This window comes from Apaloderma vittatum, unplaced genomic scaffold, assembly GCF_000703405.1.
Source record: "Apaloderma vittatum isolate BGI_N311 unplaced genomic scaffold, ASM70340v1 scaffold11830, whole genome shotgun sequence".
In the NCBI taxonomy this organism is placed as follows: Eukaryota; Metazoa; Chordata; class Aves; order Trogoniformes; family Trogonidae; genus Apaloderma; species Apaloderma vittatum.
Genome location: NW_009694089.1, coordinates 46,124 through 66,582, shown reverse-complemented (window position 1 = coordinate 66,582; position 20,459 = coordinate 46,124). Strand labels below are relative to the sequence as shown.

The 20,459-nt window shown below is 35.3% G+C and overlaps 1 protein-coding gene across 1 annotated transcript in view; it reads left to right on the top strand.

Annotated features, from left to right (window-relative positions):
- Positions 1–15,870, top strand: part of VEGFC (vascular endothelial growth factor C) — a 76,345-nt gene extending 60,475 nt beyond the window's left edge. The window contains exons 4-7 of the mRNA XM_009866382.1: positions 6,692–6,843; positions 10,707–10,816; positions 11,070–11,400; positions 15,335–15,870. Coding sequence (XP_009864684.1) covers positions 6,692–6,843; positions 10,707–10,816; positions 11,070–11,400; positions 15,335–15,449 — 708 coding nt within the window. The 3' untranslated portion in view covers positions 15,450–15,870. The remainder of the gene's footprint in view (positions 1–6,691; positions 6,844–10,706; positions 10,817–11,069; positions 11,401–15,334) is intronic.
- The last annotated feature ends 4,589 nt before the right edge of the window (positions 15,871–20,459 follow it).

The following is a 20,459-nucleotide window of genomic DNA, read 5'->3' as shown; positions in this document are numbered from 1 at the left end:
ACTAGTTTAGCCACTGAAGTGAAGAAATACTTTGTATAGAAATCAACAGTTTTTCTGGCAAGTATGGCATGAAGTCCTAATCTAAACGAGGAGCTATTAATGCAGTGAATCAGATGCCTTTCTAAGGATCAGTGAGGAGGAATATATGGGAAATATTTTAAACAGGAATTCTTATAGTGCTTTTAGTCAAGTATTCAGAGATTCCTGTCTGCTGTTAGGATATTTTTCTTTTTTTCCAAATGATTAAAGTCATGCTGAACTCTAGGTTGTGGACCAGAGTCTGGTCCTGCCCTTGTTTCTCTTCTCCACTCCAGCTCTGTAGCTGGCTAAAGGAAGAGTGCTGCCAGTGTGGGAACTAAAAAGAGCCTACTACGGGGTGGTCTGTCGGACCACGCAGCTCTGGCCTGGATGCTCTTGCAGATGGCTGAGATAATAACAAGGCTGGGAAGAAGGGAGACTGATGTACTTGTAATTGCAGGCTGCTGAGTGCAAAAGGCCAGGTCTGGTTGGGTAGAGCATTTCAGAGACACCTTTGCCTGGTGCCCTCTTGCTGTTTTTCTCACCTGAGAAGTACATTACAGAGCATATGCACTGATCTTCAAAGATTTAAAAATTGACCTGTAAAAGAATGAATGGCCAGGAAAAAAAACATAGTTGCACAGGAAATTGTAAAAGTGATCGAATTATTCGCTTACCTTTGTATTAGTCGGAAAAGTTCTTTAATTATATATATTTCTGTGCCGGGAGGCAGAAAAATCAAGCATCAGAAGCTGATGTTCAGGTCTGTCGGATACGCTGCCTTTTAATTTTGACTGATGCAGTGGAATGAAGGTTAAGTATTAAGCCTAAAATACAACTTATTACAGATTGTGTAATCCAAATGTATGAAGAAAAATTACCTTCCTTCATTTCTGAAGATGAACATTTCAAGTTTGGCTAGGTTGAAAGACAGATATAAAGTCATCTTGATAATGCTCAGTTAGGACTACAGAAAATAAATATCTGTAAATAGAATTAAAATAAAATGTCCTGTAACCAAAACTTTTTTAAAAAAAAATCCATATACTAACAATGATTGTCATGACTTTTAGCACACATTTTCTATTTAGGTCACTCACTGTACAAGACTCTCTAATTTTTTCACGTCAGAGAAAAATGAGGCAAAAGTGTTTATAGTCAGTCATAATCTTGTTCAGTGGTAAACAACTCTAGTTTAAGTAGCCTAATAGTAAGATTGTCCCACATTCTCCATTGTAAACTCTTATCGTCATTCTCAGCCTAACTGTTCTTTAGCAGTAGGGGCTGAAATTTTGTCTGCCAGATGCCTGACTCGATTTGGTGTGTTGTTTGGGGGTTTTTATCATTTTTTTTTGCTTTAAAACTTCAGCAGAAGTTATGGTTCTGCTTTTTCTTAGACCAGAGTGAGAAAGAAGCATACATGGCTTTATCATTAAAAAAAAAATGGTCTGTTTTTATCTGAAATAAATTTTGATGTTCCCTTATTTTAGGTAAAGGATGTGATACTTGTTTGTTTGTATTAGGAATGTGTGTTGTGTTATCCTTGAGACAATCTGCATACATCTAAGTGCTTAAAAATATCTAGGAAGCAAATTGAATTATTGAGAGACTCAGTTTTGTTTGTAACTTTATAACTTGGAACTGAACAAAAATCTGTTGCAGTGTCATATCTAGGCACCTAAATACCGTCTCCTAGGGACAGTCTGTCATTGCTACACCCACCTTTATCATGTTGGAAAAGAAGGAACCTGGTTGATCCAAAAGTGTCTGGGACAAGATGTGTGTGTGCCAGAATGCTAAAAACTATACTAGGGAGCCAAAAAGAGGGAAGGGAGATCAAGCTTCATGACCTGACTGAAAGGGAAACCTTGATCAGGCTGAAATGAGGGAAGGTTGGCATGCAGAATTATCATATTGGGTGAAGACCCAAGGAGAAAAGGGGCGAACACAATACTTTGAAGAGGAATATTAGAAACAGTAAGAAGGACTGGAAGACCTGCCATCTTGCTTTCTGTGACAAAACAGCCTTGGGCTGGCTGAATGGATTGTGCTAAGTTCTTTTTAAATGCATTATATATGGTTTACAGCTGTTCTTCACTTACATAGAGCTCCCATCAGTAAATGTTATACACTAAGATTAATGTAGTATATCACTGTTAGTACAATATTAGCTTCTGTGGAAAAGGTTTGGCTGTGGTTTTGTGGGGTTTAATTTTTATTTATCTATATATACAATATACTCTTTAGTTATGCTGTTGCGTAACTGGTTTCCTGACAATGCACAAATGTACAGGACAACATGGGCAAGTTGAGACTAATTTTTTTCTTTTAACTCTTGAGTATTTGCGTCTAACTCTAGCTATACTCATTTAGTGTACTTTAATTTACTATACTATAATTACTAACATTTTTTTGAAAACTATGAGCAGTAAAAGCTCTCCACTTTGAAAAAACTGCCCTAATCCCTACTACTCTGAGATCTCATGTTCTTCTGGGGACTGAAGCTCATTCTTTGCAGTCTTCAGTCCTGAATATCTGTCTTGGGCATTGGTCCCTGATGAACAGACCTGAAGGAAATGTCTTTTCCTTATTGTCTGTAGTGTGAATTAGTCCAGTTTGCACTAGGATTTGAATTTGGGAAGGAAGAGAAGATTTGGGCCTCTAAGAATACAATAAACCCCATCTTTTATGAATGAGGACTCAGATGGAAATAATAAGTCATGTTGTCTCCAAGAAGGGGTACCCATTTGGGCAATGTGGTACCAGCAACAGTATCCCACAACCAGCAGTGTTGCTAGAAAAGAGGAGAATCAAGAACCAGCCTCACACACAGATGTTGTGGTGCATTTCTCATGGAAATATCTTTTCTAGATATTGATGTTTGGCTGTTATGTGTTGCCAAACATGCCCTGTAGTAACAACAGATACTGAGCTTATTGTTCTGTTGGACGAGGAAGATGAGCAAGAAAAAAAAACCAGACAGCATTACACAAAGCCAGATCTTTCCTAATTTGAAATGATTTATTAAGATGATAACTGAAACCCAGCTTATGTCTATTGAGAGTTTATTCACTTAAATAGCTGTAGTGAATTTAGACATGCTGCTAGCACAGCTGAGCAGAATAAAGGTTTTCTTTAGAATGAGTCTTATTCTAAAATGCCAGAGATCATTTAAACTAAATTATTCTCAGTATTAAATATGTTTTCCATAGCAGACTACTTCTCAAGAATTTATTTCCTGTGGAATAGAGTATCCTAATAGCATGCGCAGAAAAAAATGTAGGAAGAACAAATCAATAATTCCAACCCCAGTATTTCACTTCCAGCTTTTCCATTAATCAGAGTAGATCTGATTTAATTATTTTTCAAAATGCTAGTTCATGTATCATGTTAAGCACTTTCCAAAACTGAGGGCTGGAAATGTAATACCAAATATAATAAAATCTCAAACAGTTGTCTTGGGTTTTTGACTTTATGTATAAATGGTAGCTACTACTGGGTGACATAAAATACATTGCTATTAAGTGAACTTAGTTGAATAAACTGAAAGTATTTAAATCTTGTCAAGGAAGCTAGTCTACCTTTACATGGTTTAGGGTTTTTTTGCATTGTACCACTGAAGTGCTGATAGGCATATTTGTTAGCAATATTCATCTCTAAACTGATACTTCTCACAGTTTAACTTGAATGATAAACATAGGTTAAGGTAATTCATGTTGACCACCATTTCTGCTAACAACTGATATGCCTCGGGTGTTGTAGTGAAATTTCTCAGCACACTCCTGAAGCTGAAAAGGAGGACAGTTGGGCTGACAGGGACATCCTTTAGGTGGTTTGGAATTGTAGCAGTAGTCCTGTGCTGCCACCTCCAGAGGTCTGCTATGCTTTGCCATGAGCAGGGCAAACTGATCTTCTCAAGAGCAGAGCCTACCTTTTTTTCTAGTGGGCTGCAGTTTGATCCATGCAAAGAATCACTCTTATCTTCAGTTTCTAAGTTTAATGTGTTCTCACTGTAGTGAGTTTTTACTTAGCTCCAGAAAAGCAAGTTCATACTAAGAGAGCTGAGAAAACAAGATTCTTTTTACATATGTAAAATTTTAATTGAGTCTAAGCTCTTTGTTCTGCCCCTCAATTCATATATATCTTTTAAGAATCAGTTGTCTTACAAGATATTTAATAAGATTTTGCATCTGTAGATTATTAACTGTCCACATTTTTAGGGGTCTTAGCAGTTGTGCTGTCCTTCTGAGAGTGATTAGTTTTAAAAAAAGATACAAGTTTTGCATATGTAGGTGAGTTTTGTCATCTGATTAAAGATTTAGAAAAGAGATATCCAAAGCATGTATTTTCTCAGATGTGTACTATATGCAGAAATGAAAGCTACCTTTCATAAACATGGTCCTTTCTGTCTCTTTGTCTCTGATGAATCAGCATCACCTTCCTCCTCTCTAGTTTCCTAGTTAGTTTGTGCATGGTAACAAAACCTAAGATGGCCTGCAAACAAGTGGGTATTTTTAAAATAAGTAAGTGCATAAAACTATTGTTGTGTAATGTGTTAGTCTGAAAATGATAGCTCTGTGTTATGATTATTGCTCTTTTTGGATGAGGCATCTTGGTAAGAATGCCTTTTGTGATTCATATAAAGGAACTTTTATAATAGATAAGGGTAAAGGAGCTGATACTGATTTGGAAGCCAAAATGGGTTTATATACATACAATAAAAACTTGATTAGGAAGTCTCTTTCCAGAAGTCCATGATGAACTTAGTGAAAACCCTTGGTTGTAATTAGGCATTCATTTTATTGGTACCAAACTTTAAACTAGATGTGGACTTGTGCCGTTATTAATGATTCAAGACCATAATTTGAAGAAGTGTTACTTATTTTGCATCTGGAGCAAGAATCCAAGTGTTAATATGCTTTGTCTAGAAGTCTCTCTAACAAGAGGAATTCTTTCTGGTAGCTCCCTAGATAGATGGCTCCTTTGATCAGTATTTGAAAGATGCAGGAAGTTATTTTCTGTTTTAGTTTTCCTTCTACAGAAGTAAACATATACCAGTTTTAATTTTTCATTTTAGTGGGGAAAAAACTCTCACATCTAAAACTAATATAAGGGATTTGGTACTTTTGCAGCAAAAATAATAGCATTGTAGTCTTCCGTAAAAGAGTAAAATTCCAAGCGTAGTACTTCTGCCATTTCAGCTCTTGTACGATGACTCTCCCAATGTTAAACTTTCTTAAAGATCTAGTCAATAAGTGATGTCAAAATTTGTTTTGTAAAGTAGATAATATCTATCAGAGTTGATGGTGCTTTATAGAGTGTAGGTTTAAGTTGTATAGTTTAGGTATTTCAATAGCACAAGCATTATTGTTGGCTGCACAAATGCCCCTTTGCTTTGTGGATACTTGATGAATACATCCCATACTGCTGCACCCCTCTGCTTGTTAGTACTCAGGCTCACTTGTGAACTTCAGTGCAAGATACTGGTTTCAGGACATCCTGAAGATGTACTCTGTATTTTGAGCAATTTAATATAACGAGGATTTTGATTACATTTGTATGCTGCTATACTATAAAGTTAATGATTAGGAAAAAAGCACTGCAGATAGATCTCAGCTAAATAATAAAGTCTTGTTATACACTCTCACCAACTGAAACTGGAAGGACCATGTTTGTAAAGGTAGTAAAGTCCCCAGAAGATGCAAAAAAAGATGCTTAAGTATATTTGGAAAATTGGCATAAAGGCAACAGTGCACTATTGTGCTATTAAAAATACTACCAAAATAGTTTTTAAGATTTTGACCTAGAGTATTTGTCTTAACTAACTTTTCGGGAGACTATTGAGATTTGAGTCCTGCACTGAAACCTTCTTTATTTTATAAAGTAGATGTCCTGAACTGAACAGTGAAATGAGTCTCAATGTATGTCTGTTATCACATGTTCAGTTTTTCCACAAGGTATTGCCAAAGTTGTCCTCTTCCATGAGTTCAACTGCATTTCCCAGTAAAGTTATGATTTTATTAATGCATATACATTATTATTTTATTAATAGTAGATATTTCCTAATACCTTGAAAAAAAATAACAGTAGTTCAAGATGCATTCTGTTAAGGTGACCATATAATTTGCATTGATACAAATACTGGAAAGTCAAAAATGCTGCAGCTCAAAACCTGTTCATTCAAAAATGTTTTGATCTAAGTCCAACATATTGCTGTTTTACACAAGCTTTTGTAATTGTGCAACTGATGTACTGGATTGTAGCTTACTCCTTTTAAAATTACTCTCATTTTCCAAGTTTTTGAAACACCTTCCAAAAGTTATATTTTAGATTTTTTTAATAGGCTGCCAATTTGAAGTCATTTCTGGTAGAAGAATGAGTTCTTTGTACATTTTCCTCTTTTAATGTTAATTTAAATGTTATAGTAAGCAAACAGGCATGTAACAGGGTTTAATACTAAAAATGTTAATTCCTATGCCATAGCTATTGTATTCATTTTACACATAATGATTATTTAGCAGTATAATTGAATATGCCACTGAATTATGGTAGAGAGCAAAAACCTAAACTTAAATTCTTCATAGCTTTTTATGTTATGTCCTTTATATTATTTTCAGTTGTACTGTTACTGACCTATAAAAAAAGTTCTCTACTTTGCTTTTCCCTTTTATAGTTGTTTGAGATCACAGTGCCTCTTTCTCATGGCCCCAAACCCGTAACTGTGAGCTTTGCCAATCACACGTCCTGCCGATGCATGTCCAAGTTGGATGTTTACAGACAAGTTCATTCTATCATAAGACGTTCCTTGCCAGCAACGCAGACACAGTAAGTATGAAACTTGTCTTTCCTTTGACGTTATAAAATTAGGTTTAAATTATTGCTGGAAGCTTACACAATTAAGATAGGTGAACTTACCAGGTGAACTACACATTAGTAGTAGCAGAATGCGTTTTGCGAGGGAACTGATATTGTTTTACATGAAGAGAATGTTACTAAAGTAATATTACCTTTTTAAACAATGGATAAATTTGGCCTAGATAATTTAAAAATAGAGAATAATGTTGTTTGTGGGTTTTTTTTCATAGAAAGAGTAATGCAATTAAGGCTTAAAGGAAGTATCAAGAAGTAGACAACATTTCTCTCTCAAACTGTATTTTCCTATTTAAAACACGGTTTAAAAAAGGCTTGCTTTTAGGGAATCTTTTGGGACATCTTCATATGCCAGAGGTGAAAACAAAACAGAGTGGGAAGGGAAGATAGAGGGTTAATTGGCAGTCCACAGAATTAGCATATTGATTTGTTTGGTGATTTTGAGTGAGAAAAGTCACAGAAGAAATCTGGCACTGAAGCAAGTGTTATTAAACACTTGAAGAGTGATGATTTCATGATGTATAAATATTTAGGAGGCCAAAAATACACAACGGACTGAAGAACCAATGACTAGAACCTGAACTGCAATGAATTATAGATAATTTTAATAAGATGAGAATAGTGCAAAATGCCCAGAGATGTAAACTAGGCCATTTCCTCTATGTTTTCATTGAGCTGAAGTCTGGATGTTTTCTGACATGTTCCAGCTAAACACAGATTATATTCTGAGTTCAAATTGTTGAATTTGTCCATCAAAATGTGGATCATAACCAGTGGATTAGAAAAATGGTAGAAAATAAATCTGTTGACAGTTTAATTAATTGCATAATTAACAGATTATGAAAAAAGTCAACCCCCAAGAGTCACTAATAAAGCCAAATTATGCTGACTATTGGCAGCTTCTCAGTGCTTCCAGATTAAGAGCAGATTAAGCGCAAGAGTTTTTTCTAGCAAGGGAACGACGAGCCGTAGTTAGAGGAAAGTGTTACAGGTACAAGACTTTAACCAGTGCTTACAGGAAGCTGGATGGTCCTGCCAGTAAGCAATTCATGCTTCAACAAAGGTAAGAAAGGGCAGTACTAGATTATAATATATGCATATGTGCAGGTCTTCTCTACTGTTAAGTACTGTCTTTAATTTTAAAATCAATGACTTTTTACAATAGAACGGGAAAAAAACCCCTACAAAACAAAAAATCACAAAACAAACCAATAAAAAACACACAACCAACTAAGCTCAGTGCTTAGAGATTCAAGGCAGGAAAATAAAGATATCTGCATGTTCCTGGTGGGTGCCTGGATGTTTTTCAGAATCCTACTGGGTTTTTTTAATTTATACTGAAGTTCTTAATATCTTTTCAGCTTCTTCTTTTTCCTTAATACTTTTATTTATAGATTTGAATGCTAGTAAAACTGTTGTAAAGTGGAAACTTGGAAATGTACTTTCTTGTCACAGTGACATCTATGTATGTGCATGTATGTACATGCTCATTGTAACAGAAATATAGTAATGACTTTCTTATGTATTACTGAAAGAACTAACCAGTGTATAAATTCTGGTTTTAGGGTGGTAACACTTGGGTTCTAATAAGAATTCAATTATGCCACAATGCACATGTTAGAGAGAGAGAGAGAGAGAAGACATGTAAGATAGAATGCAAATAGTTGATTTTTTTTATTTTATGTAAAATATATTTCTGACAAAACTTTATCCTGCAAATTAAGGTTTAGGTCTTTTCCTGTTCTCCCAATGTTTTCCTTTCTTTCCTTATAAAAGGTACTGGGTACCTCTGCATACTTGTGGAGCTGAGACATGTCAGTTCATGTTAACCAGTGTTTCAGAATATCTCCTGGATTAATGGTCTTTTAGTTCATACTCTTCTCTGTTTATGTAGAATGTCATGAAGACATGCAACTGAGGTAGAAAGTTGTCACTCTATTTTAGAAGCTTAGTGATTTGGGGAGAGGAGCAGAGGGGACTTCAATATACATAATTAGGATCAAGTTTCTATGATGACCTTTTTTCCCCCGTGGTTTACAGTAGGCACTTACGGAACTGATAAGCCTGGTTTAGATGTGGTTTTGGATGTATATTGTACATGTTAAATGTTTTCCTCTTGTGTATTATCTGTCCTGAGACTGTAACAAGTTAGTGTGCTTATTTTTTTTAATTATTTTTTTAGTAGAGTTGTTAATTGGAAAGTGACATTTTCTGCAAAGTGGTTTACCTCTTGATTTTTTTTCTAGCGTTCCTGAGCTTACCTGAAGTGTCATAATAAGTAATTTTAAAATTTTAGCCGTGTGTCCTGGTAATTTTCTGGACTAGTGTCTAGAGCAGAACTAGAAGCAGCTCCAGTTCTTTTTACTGGGAGTCTCCAACCCTAATGCTTATCTTCAACTTTTGGTACCTTGGGGTTTGTGTTAACATTGCCTTCTCATGGGTTCATGTGCACTTGGTGTTTTCTTCATACTGTCTCACTGACACCCTTCTGTAGTTACTTTTAAACATTCTCAGCTAGAGCCAGGCGGCTCCAGGTGTGAGTTGTTTGTTGGGTTTTTTTTTTAAAATACAATACAGTAATATATCTGTAAACTACCCATACTATTTATTTCTGAAGCAGAATCAGCAAGCAGGCAAAGGGACCTACATGCCAAGTGAGGGAGTGAGATCATTAGCAGAATGAAATAAGGAAACACCAGCTTGATAAAACATGAGGTGATGCAGGGTGATGTTAAATGACAGCAATCTTTACTAGCAAAGAGTTGTTTAATGTAGTGGAGTGGTATACTTGACTGATGATCACGGAAGAGTATCCCAGCACCTGCATTTTTGAATGCATGAGTAATGGTGCTCAGGGGAATGAGAAGTGTTTAAAACGTGTAATGTATGTGCTGCCTTAACAGATGAGTATTTTAGAAATATCGCAGAAACAATGGATAAATGATGCAGCCTGGATGCATGAGCTTGGGCATGGCTTGTTCAAAGCTGTAATGTTACCTGTGGTAAGAAAGAAATTGCAAGCAAGGGAGATGAGATAATACACAAAAATACCTGTGATGCGCCTACTAGCCAAGTGCAGTCATTCTTTAAAAAGGCAATAGCTGATGTTGGGTTTTTTAACTTTGTTTGGTACCACTAGCTTGGCTGCAAAACTCTAGCAGGTAAAGAGCACTTCACTTCTAAAGTTAAGAGGCTTTGCTGAAGTCTGTAGCTTTAGATTCAATGAATTTATCCAGGATTTGAGGGCTGTTGAGGAACAGTCAGTTAATGGCATATGACTTTCACATAAAGGGGGAAAGAATCAAATAAGCTGATTTTATTTTCAAAAGTAAAGTTTTATCTACATCGCTCGTTCAGAAACTATTACCAGCTGTCTTTTGACTTTTATATGTGTGGAAATGCTTTTGTACTTCAAGAAACAACATCTGTGATTCTGTGAAACAACATAGAAAAATCATGCCTGTTAGCACCTATGCGGTGCTTGATATGTAAATATTTTTACAATGGCCTATTTTGTATATAAGTCTTACATTCAAGCATTAGATATGTTTCCGAACTACATTAGGAAAGTGCAAATATCCGCTTCTTGAAGTTAGAGCAAAAACTTGAAATGTGAGAAGGTATCTTCAACAGATGGTTGAAGATTCCTGTAGTGGAGAGAACCTAAATTAGTAACAGATTTGATAGGAGTTAAGCATAAGATTATGAATGAGCCGAAGCTCTTAGAAGTGTTTTTGTAATGGAGGGAGACAAAAGCAGTCAGCACCTAAAATCACTTGGGTTTTGAGTTCTTATCAACAGTATATTTCATTCCACAGGTGTCATGTGGCAAACAAGACCTGTCCAAAAAATCATATTTGGAATAATCAAGTTTGCAGATGTTTGGCACAGCATGATTTTGGTTTCTCTTCTCACCTTGGAGATGCTGGTAAGCAGTTTTGCTTAAAGGATTGAACGTGGTTCTGTGTTTTGATTTACCTAAAAGAGAAATTGAGAACATGAAAAGTAAATAGTTAAATCTTTATCGGTATTATTACTAGTTGTTGACTGTCTTTAAACATATTCTTGTTATAAAAACATCTTAAAAGGTATGAATTTGCTATCATTTCTTCATTTACGAATAGGTGAATGAGTAGACACAACATTCTGATAATGGTGCAACTTCCCTGTTGTATTTCTAGACACATCTGAAGGATTCCATATTTGTGGACCTAACAAAGAGCTGGATGAAGAAACCTGTCAGTGTGTCTGCAAAGGAGGTGTGCGACCCTCAAGCTGTGGACCTCACAAAGAATTACACAGGTCATCATGTCAGTGCATGTGCAAAAACAAACTTCTCCCTGCGTCCTGCGGGCCCAACAAGGAATTTGATGAAGATAGGTGCCAGTGTGTATGTAAAAAGACCTGTCCGAAACATCAGCCACTAAATCCTGCAAAATGCACCTGTGAATGTATAGAATCTCCCAATAAATGCTTCCTAAAAGGAAAAAGGTTCCATCAGCAGACATGCAGGTAAAAACTCAGTCTTTAGGCCTTTCATTGTTTTTAAGGTGTAAAATTTTGGGTTATGTCATTACTGTCTTGTTGACTTGCTTTGTAGTCTTTAGTAAACGATAAGCCTCCTCAATTTAGTTTTATCTTGTATGAATTTTATCATCCCTAAGAGGAAACTGCTAGGCAGAATAAGCATGTTAAATCATGTTTAGTTTCTTGTACTCCTAGTACTACTTCATGTGACTGGTTTGGGTTTTTTTGATGAAAATGATCTGCAAGTCCAAGTTCTCTGTTTTTTGATGCTACTTAAAATCCCACTCCTATTTTTCCCAAGAACTGAATATCGCAATTCAAATAATGCAAGTACTCCTAATTAGATTTCAGGGTTTAGTTCTGGAGATACCGTAATTAATTTTCAGTCCCTAAATTTTTACATATCCTTCACTTCATTCAAGTGATACTAAAGAGTGCATAAAAAGTCTTACAGCTCTGGGTGATTTTCTGTAAAAACTAGGCATATATAACTATAAAACAGTCCTGCCCACATTCATGATTTAAAATGGGATTTGTTTGGGAAGAAAACTCTGCAATTTCCTTATATATCACAGAAGCTTTTCCTTCCACGACTGCTACACCCATAGTGGTAGCAGTCTATATATAAAAATTTCAGTGACTTTAGGTTCTGAAAAACAAACAATGTCATTTCTGGCCCATATATTTTGTGAGTAAAGTTTTCCTGTAGAGTTTGCTTTGCTAAAACAAAACAATGCCATTTGGAGAATAAAGACACTTATTTATTAATATATGGGAATTAATTCTATTACATTAATAACAAATAACAATGTTCAGGCACTGGAAATGAAAAATAACAAATTGGGATATTTAAATGTCTGCGGTGATTTGTTACACCTTATATAATTTTTTTATTATAGCATGTAATTATTTGGCATATATTGCCATATGTATACACTAGTTCATCTTGAATAAAGAAAAAGTCACAGCACCTATATTGAAGTTTCTAAATTATGGAAAAATCATAGCATGGTTTGTGTTGGACAGGACCTTAAAGATCACCTAGTTCCAACCCTCTGCCATGGGCAGAGACATCTCCCACTAGACCAGGTTGCTCAAAGATTTAAAATAACTGGCATTACCTCTTTTCCTTTGTTTGAGTGGTATATAAGAGTTTTTAGAAATAAAAGAAATAAATTCCACTCTATCATTCAGCTTTTGTTTCAACTGTGTGTTTGCGGAGGAAAAGCAGCCAAACTGGTTACAAGACAATTAGCAAGTGAGAAAGCTGTAGCACTACTCCAGTGTGCAATTCCAGCAGCACTACACATATAAACCATGTGTATTTTAAAAGAACTTTCACAACCAGAAGAGCTAGACATTAAAAAAGCTAAGAAATGCCATAGCGAATATCTGATGGTATGTCTGTTCATTTAAGTATTTAGTACTTAAAGGAAAGAGTTGAGCCCAGCTTTTCTCTGTGGTGATGTGGTTGAATACGATAAAGAGTTTTGAAAGGAAAAAACCCTCGTTGTAAAGCATGCTGGCTTTTGTGGTGATCGTGCTGTTACCACCCCTAAAAGTAGAATTTCTACTTCAGTTTCATCTGTGGAGTTTTTAGACTGTGTAAAATGACAAACCTGAACATTGTGTAGCAAAAAAAAGTCCCAATTTCTGTCCATAAAGTTGCCACTGACTTACCCAACACGATACTCAGATTGTCCTCATCAAAACGGACATCTCTCACATGAAAGCACTCCATAAAAAACATTCAGCCCAAATCTTTTGAAAGACCTAGTCTATTGTTCAGCAGAGTTTCCTAAGGAAACCACGTTTATATAGTTACAATGACTCTGCTGCTATTCACCCTATGCTATCACCTCCAAAATTTATTTTGGACAGTTTTGGCAGGGCCAGATAACTAGGCACCTCAGCTGCAAAGTATTTTAGGGGAGAAGAGAGCCTTTCTTGCTCTGTTTCAGTGTCCCAAATAAGGATAGGACTGCAGTAACCTGACCTTGACTGCTGCTAGACACCAACTCACATGGGAGAGATGCTTTATAGCACTCTCAAGTGCACAGTTCACGAGGAGGCATGAATCCTAAACAAAGTGAACTCCTCGTATTTAATGATTACATGACTGCTTTTCATTTTTTTTTAACATGTCATATGTGAGTGGAAGAGTTTGGCTTCGTTCGTTCTTTTTTTTTTTTTTCCTCCCTTATCTTTCTCTTATTTCATTTTACTGTCACTAGGAAATAGTCTAACTTTCACGGAAGAGGCAGGCAAAGAAGACAGGTTCAGCATTTCATCCATTGCATCTCTCTGGAGGATTTTTTTTTCCCAGAACAGACCTACTGATAGTTAGCCTGTTTGCTTGGAGTAATTAGATCCTTTGGCAAACATTTTTCTTGCTTTTTTTACCACTTTTCCCAAACTTTATTGGACAGAAGATCAGCAGGACTTTGTGAGATTCCCATGAACTGTTACACTGATCTCAAAAATCTGTATTAAATGGCACAAAATAATGTTACTCCCTTAATTACAGAGACCACCCTGATGAACCAGTCTATGATTAATGACATTGGAAACACTGAACAAGACATGACTAGTTAATCAATATCATGCTTGCAGCCTTCCTCATTCCTTATTGCTTTCCTCATAGCTAGGTTCATTGGTTGACCTGGTTGGTGTGAATTTATGTAACTGTAATCCAGAGCTCATATCACATACAAATTATTGCAAAGTAGTAATTTAATATCCAAAACAAGCACTCAACGTATTCACTTACCTGCAGCAGTAGCCACAAGCCTGAAACGAGAATTGGTTAGGGCAGAGGATAGCGGCGTTGCCTTAATATAGTGTACCGCAGTGTCCCTGAATTGAAGTAAGTATGAATTATAGCAATAGATCATAATATCAGTGTTTCACAAACCGGCACACAGTAAATGCAAGTTTTAAGTATAACTGTGTTGAAATTCAAACATATACTTTTGTCTTTTGACTCATTGCCAGTGTCTGAAAAAAAAAACACAGACTTGTACTTTGTCTCCATTATACACCAGAAAGAATTTAGCATTGTTATTGTAAGGTTATTTTAGGTCGAGTTCTTGTTTTAATAGAAAAATAAAATAGGAAAAGGAAGAGTTCAGGGACAACCACAGATTTTATCTTTGTGTAAGTTCTATTTTTCAGTCAAGGAATCTGTGAAGAAAAGTTCTTCTGCTTAGGTAGATGTGACTTGTGTTTTAGTGCTTTATTAAACTTATTTTAATCAAATTGGGACTATTTATGTTCTTTTTCCTTCAAGATATGTCCTAAATGTGCAGGCTCTGATCTTACTTCAGAATGCACATAGGTGCAATATGAACATTCCCACTGGCCTCAGAGAATGCCTGTAGGAGTTTGCAACTTGAAAGGAAGTATGTTCTCATTTTCAAGATCAGAGTCACAGTGTAACATATGCAGGCAAATCTCTTTCAGGCCTATGGCATTAGTGTGAATAAGGTTGAGAAACTTGCCCTGGGTAGGACAATGGTAGTTATGATTATTACCTGATTCTGGATTGCCACCTCAATCTGACAGAATGCCATAACAAGCCAGTTTTAGTACAGAAAAATATTACTGTATTTTAAAAATTAAATGTAAAAAAACCCTATTCAGGGGGAGAATATGACTACAATCAGGCAATACATTAAAAATATTTGTATCTGTTGCAATAGAATAATTTCTTTTTAGTAACGTCTGTTATTCTTTCATGTTTTTTGAAGAACAGTCCAATTAAAAGTAGTTGCAAGAGCCAAAACAGAAATTAAAAGTTATGTGTTTGTAGAAATTAAATAAACAGTCAAGAAATGGCCGTCTACATGCACACAGATTTCTATTCCACGTCGATATAAGTAATCCTGTTTTAACGACCACTTTTTTTTCATTTCTTTAGTTGTTACAGACCACCATGTACAGTCCGAACGAAACGCTGTGATGCTGGATTTTATTTTAGTGAAGAAGTGTGCCGCTGTGTACCCACATATTGGAAAAGACCACTTATGAATTAGTGAAGAGAGCACTACTTGCTATTTTGGTGTCCATTTTTCCATTAGAACAAAAGAACAACAGAAACTTTGCTAATATTTGGAATTAAATGTTCACCAGAGACCCTGTGGGCCTTTCACAGACAGACTCATTCTGCTTTTCTCAAGATGTGGAAAGCAAATGTAGAAAATAACTGGGGTTCGTGTTTTGTAAAGAACTCAATAAGGACTTATTTTCTGCCAATGACCAAACAGCCTAGGTTCTCCTTCTTGTGATTTTTTTTTGAAAGAGATAATGACTATATAATTTATTTCCACTAAAACCATTGTGCAGCATTTCTGTTTATAGCAGTAACAATTGTTAAAGCTCACTGTGATCAATATTTTTATATCATGCAAAGTATGTTTAAAATAAAATGGAAATTGTATTATGTAATGGTGAGAATGTTTAATCATCTGCTTCAAGAAAGGAACCACAATTTAGCTTTAGTATCAAGGTTCTTTAAAGGGGGAAAGATGATAGAGAAAAATCATTTTTACAAAAGAGAGACTACACATATTTTCTCATACCTGTTATATATGTCATTTGAAATAGAAGAGAGTTGTACTTAGACTTACCATGACCCAGTGATATTTCTGTCTTTAGAATGAAACTAGCAAAGCAAGTAAAATTAATAACTAATGAAAACATTGTAGATCCCGTACAATGCCCAAGAATAAGGACTATATTTAGAGGACAGCAGCAACTACTCACATTTAAATATATTTTCCTTCTATTTTATTTTTTGTTATCATTCCTAAATAATAATATGCCTATTGAGGGTTATTAGTATGAATATTGAAGGTTATTAGTATGAAACTGGAAATGCCAACTACACTTTTTATTTAGTGTTCCAGGTTATATACAGCTAAGTAATTCAGAATGCGTTGATGCACTTTTTCAGAAAGTCAGTGAAGTGTCTTTATCAGCAATGTATCTGTGCAGAAATACTTTGAAGGAAAAAAATACAATTTATATTCCAATGGGGTCATGAAAGGACTTCTGCCAGGCTGGTATGGATTGACATAATCTCTATATAAAAAAATTGTCAGGACTTCTTTTTACTAAAAGAATGCAAAATCAAACATCTTCAACTCTAGAAAGAGGTAAGGCTTTTAACTTGCATGAAAAGGGTGATGCACATACAACAATATTCACATTTAAAATATTTCAGAAATTGGGAGCTGTTAAATTATGAAAACTTTATTGGGTGCGGAAGTGGAGTAAGCAAAGCTACAAAGCAAGGTTTTTGTGACAGGAGAGAGGGCAGATCTGTAAAATAATTTCGATGTCAGTGCTGATACTAAGCAGACGTTCTTAAAAGAGTTATTATTGCAGTAGCATATTTCCTAGAAAGCAGGAGGGGTGGCGAAGTTGCTTTTCTAGATTCCTGCATTTAGATGTCAGAGTTCCCAAAACTGACTGAAAGTTACTTTTCATTATCAGGTTCCCATCATGGGTTAAGACAGTCTAACAAGTAGGTAGGGTGAGAGGCAGCTTGAGAGTTCACATCCTCTGTACATCTAGCGTTCTCAATGTCAGCTGTTTATTATCCAAATAGGATGATACTATTAAATTTAGGCATACAAATACTAAGGAATGTCTTAATTTAACTCTGTTTTCTCAGAAGTCAAATGCGGGTAGAATTCCATGCAGATCATCAGTGTCAACACTGGCATGTCAATCTACTAGCAAGAAGTGAATTGTCAAAACTTCATTTCATATTATTAAAGATCCAGGCATCCACTTCAATGTCAACTGCTTGAAGGAAGCATAGCATTACCTTAAGAAATCAATTAAAGAGCAAACTTTGATGAAGACTTGAGGCAAGAAACTGTAGGTGAAGCTCCCAAAATAAGACTTTTAATTTCTATCCAAGCCCAATACAAAAGAGAGGCAGTGGGGAAAGGGCAAACCAAGTCTGAAACCAGGAATAGAGGCTAAATAAGCCAGTATTTAATACATGAAATATGTACTTCTAGTTAAAAAGGAGGAGGAGAGGGCACAAATGAAGACAGAGCAAAACTGCATTCCAACAAATAATTCCATGTAGACCATAAAAAAATGCATGTTACAATACTATACAAATTAAAAAACCCACCTATGCTGAACTGAGCAATGCTCACTTTACATGTCTAAACTATCTGAAAGGAGTTCATGAAAACAGAGCTAATAAAACCATTCTGGATAAACAGGTATTTGTATTTCTGCTGAGCATACTACACTCCAAAATGATAAAACCCATCAAGGTAGGGAAAAGAAGGGAGTTTGAAAATGAGGACCCTGAACAGGAAGTTCCAATTTTATTACAAACATCAGCATTCAAGTAAGAATGACTTTCTTGAATGTACGTATTTTTCACTTTCTTAACTTTCCAAATACTGAGACTTTTGGACATAAATTAACTAAATCACAAAATAAAACTAAGATTTAAAGAAAACAACTGACTCTTAGAAGTTAATGAAAACAGAGTTTGAGCAAAGTGACTGGTTACCATTCTGAAAGGTATGCAGATGAGTAGAATAACATATGCAGGCAGTTGATAACTTTTACTGCTAATCAGGCTCTCCAATTGTGCTTTACACGAAAATAGCAGAGAGGGGGTTAAATGCATTTTACACAATAACACAATAAATATCACAATTATTATCATAAGTATAGGCTACAGATTTCCTATTCTATGTGATAAAATGTGATTCTGTTTATCTCAGTGCCATCAGAAAATCATCTATATTTAAACAAGTGTTTATCTGCAGAGAAAGAGGGTGGTGGTATAATCTGTATAACAGGTCCTCCTTGCATCTTAGATAGTTTTACACCTTTTTCAGTCTTGAAGTGTTAGTTGATTATAATTTCCCTGCAATTTTCCTCTTCATTTCCAATCTCAATTTAGTATACATAAACCATATAAAAAGACACTATACAGATTAAAAGATGATCTAAAAGTGATAGTTCTAGATACAAGATATGCTGCACTAACTCTGAATAAAAAGATTATATTGTTATTTCTTCAGAACTCCTGTACCTTCTAAAAAAAATACATGAGTGGGGAGAGTAGGTGTAACTCCACAGTAAATCACATTTAATAGTAAATGGACTTATGCTTGCATTTCAACAGGAATTTACACTTACCATACTCTTCCAATGTCATGCTAGATGGAGACCATACATTGTGCAGAGCAACCCCTCTCTACCTGTATTAACAGAAGGATGTAGTATTTACAGTATGACTGTTGTAAGTCTGCTGACGTTTGTTTAATTCATGTTGAACAAGTTGATAGTAAATCAGTTCTCTTAGTTCTATTTGAAAGACCAGCATGAAATCTTGCATATGCAGCATATCGTCTTGAAAGGTTTAGTGTTAGGGTTGCTTTCAGTACTCTCATTTTCAGTCTTCAGTTCTCAGTGACACCTCCCAGTGCCCTTGAATTTTAACATCTCTCTCTCTCCTTCTGATTTTCCGGAGTATAACTAGCTATCATATCTGCTGAAAGCTAGGAATGGAGTAATTTATACAGCCAGTAAGCTCATAAAGAGATTAGCCTGAGGAATAGACTGTGTTCTTTTCAGTAGTATTTAATTTATATTTAAGAATATATTCTTTAAAGATTATTTATTAAATAATATTTTGCATTATTTGGACATACAAAAGGTTTCTGTCATGTAGAGAAGTTTAAAGGTGATCAACTCGTAATTTTCAGAATTTATGCAATTTAGTCATTATGACAGAATAATTATTTATGCTATTATAGGATTTTTTACTTTACTGAAAAAAGGAAAATAATAATTGATAATTTATTTAATAGCATTCTTTTTTTGTCTCTTTTCCTTTCCCATTTCAGGTAAGAGGTCTGGAAAAGACCACAGCACAAGCTTCTGACTGAGTGATGAAATACTAAGGCCAAATGGACCAGGTATTTTTTTTAATGTAAATATGAAGGACTAATTAAATTAGGCCAGTTTAATGCAGGTTTATGACCCCCTCATTACGCTAGAGTTCTTACAAGCTCTGGATAGATCAAAACGTTTTTATAGAGTGATGTATCTGGACTCATTTTATTTATATTTTCATGTCTAAATGTTGTGATGGATTCTGAACAGCAGCAAGCATTAAGACATCACCAATTTTAGAATAGCACAGTTTCTAAAATTTCAATAGTTTATCATTGTAAAAATGTGTATTTTATCTATAGTCTGAACCTGTGAGTCAAGGGACCTTACTTAAGCTTGAGAATGTATTGAATTACGAAACATAGCAAATTCCAGAAAGAAACTAAAAACCTTAAACCACAATGCTTTACTCTTTTGTATAAGCATTGCTACTTGTAACAAACCACTAAGGAAATCTCTGAAAATTGTTCATTACCATTTAGTCCTTTTTCTTCTCAGCAAAATATTGTCAAGAAAATAATATCCTGCAGATTCAGATATTTTTCCTGGATAAGGGTGCTGTATCCATTTCTGTCGGACACTGACCTTTCAACTGAGATTCAGCAAACTCTTTATCCTTTTACTACATTTGTGATTAGTCGTATGTCGTCATTGAACTCTTCCCCTTTGCCCTCTTTTTCAACTTAAATTACCTCTTAGATTTCTGGACCACATCTCAGTCTCCCTGTAAGAATATCTGTATTTCCCTTTCAGACTCTCTCACTTAACACTGTTAACTCTAATCCTTCCATTTCCCTTTCATATTCAAATCTCTGACTGTAAGTGACATTGCTTTCCTCTCTATTATCGTGAACACCTCTTTCCACTCTCTGCTTTAAGTAACCATGCCGATGTGGGGCTTTAATCTGTTTTCACGTGTCTAGTGATACTACTCTTAATTATACATACATGAAAGAACGTGTGTTAAAAGACAGTTTGAAACTTCACGCTCCCAAGTGTGCAAATTCAATCTGCCTATGCAAATAATAAAAAAAGATCTTGCAATTGAGAGCCTCCTAATGCGAACTTGCAAATAAAAATAACAGATGCAGAAATCACTCTAG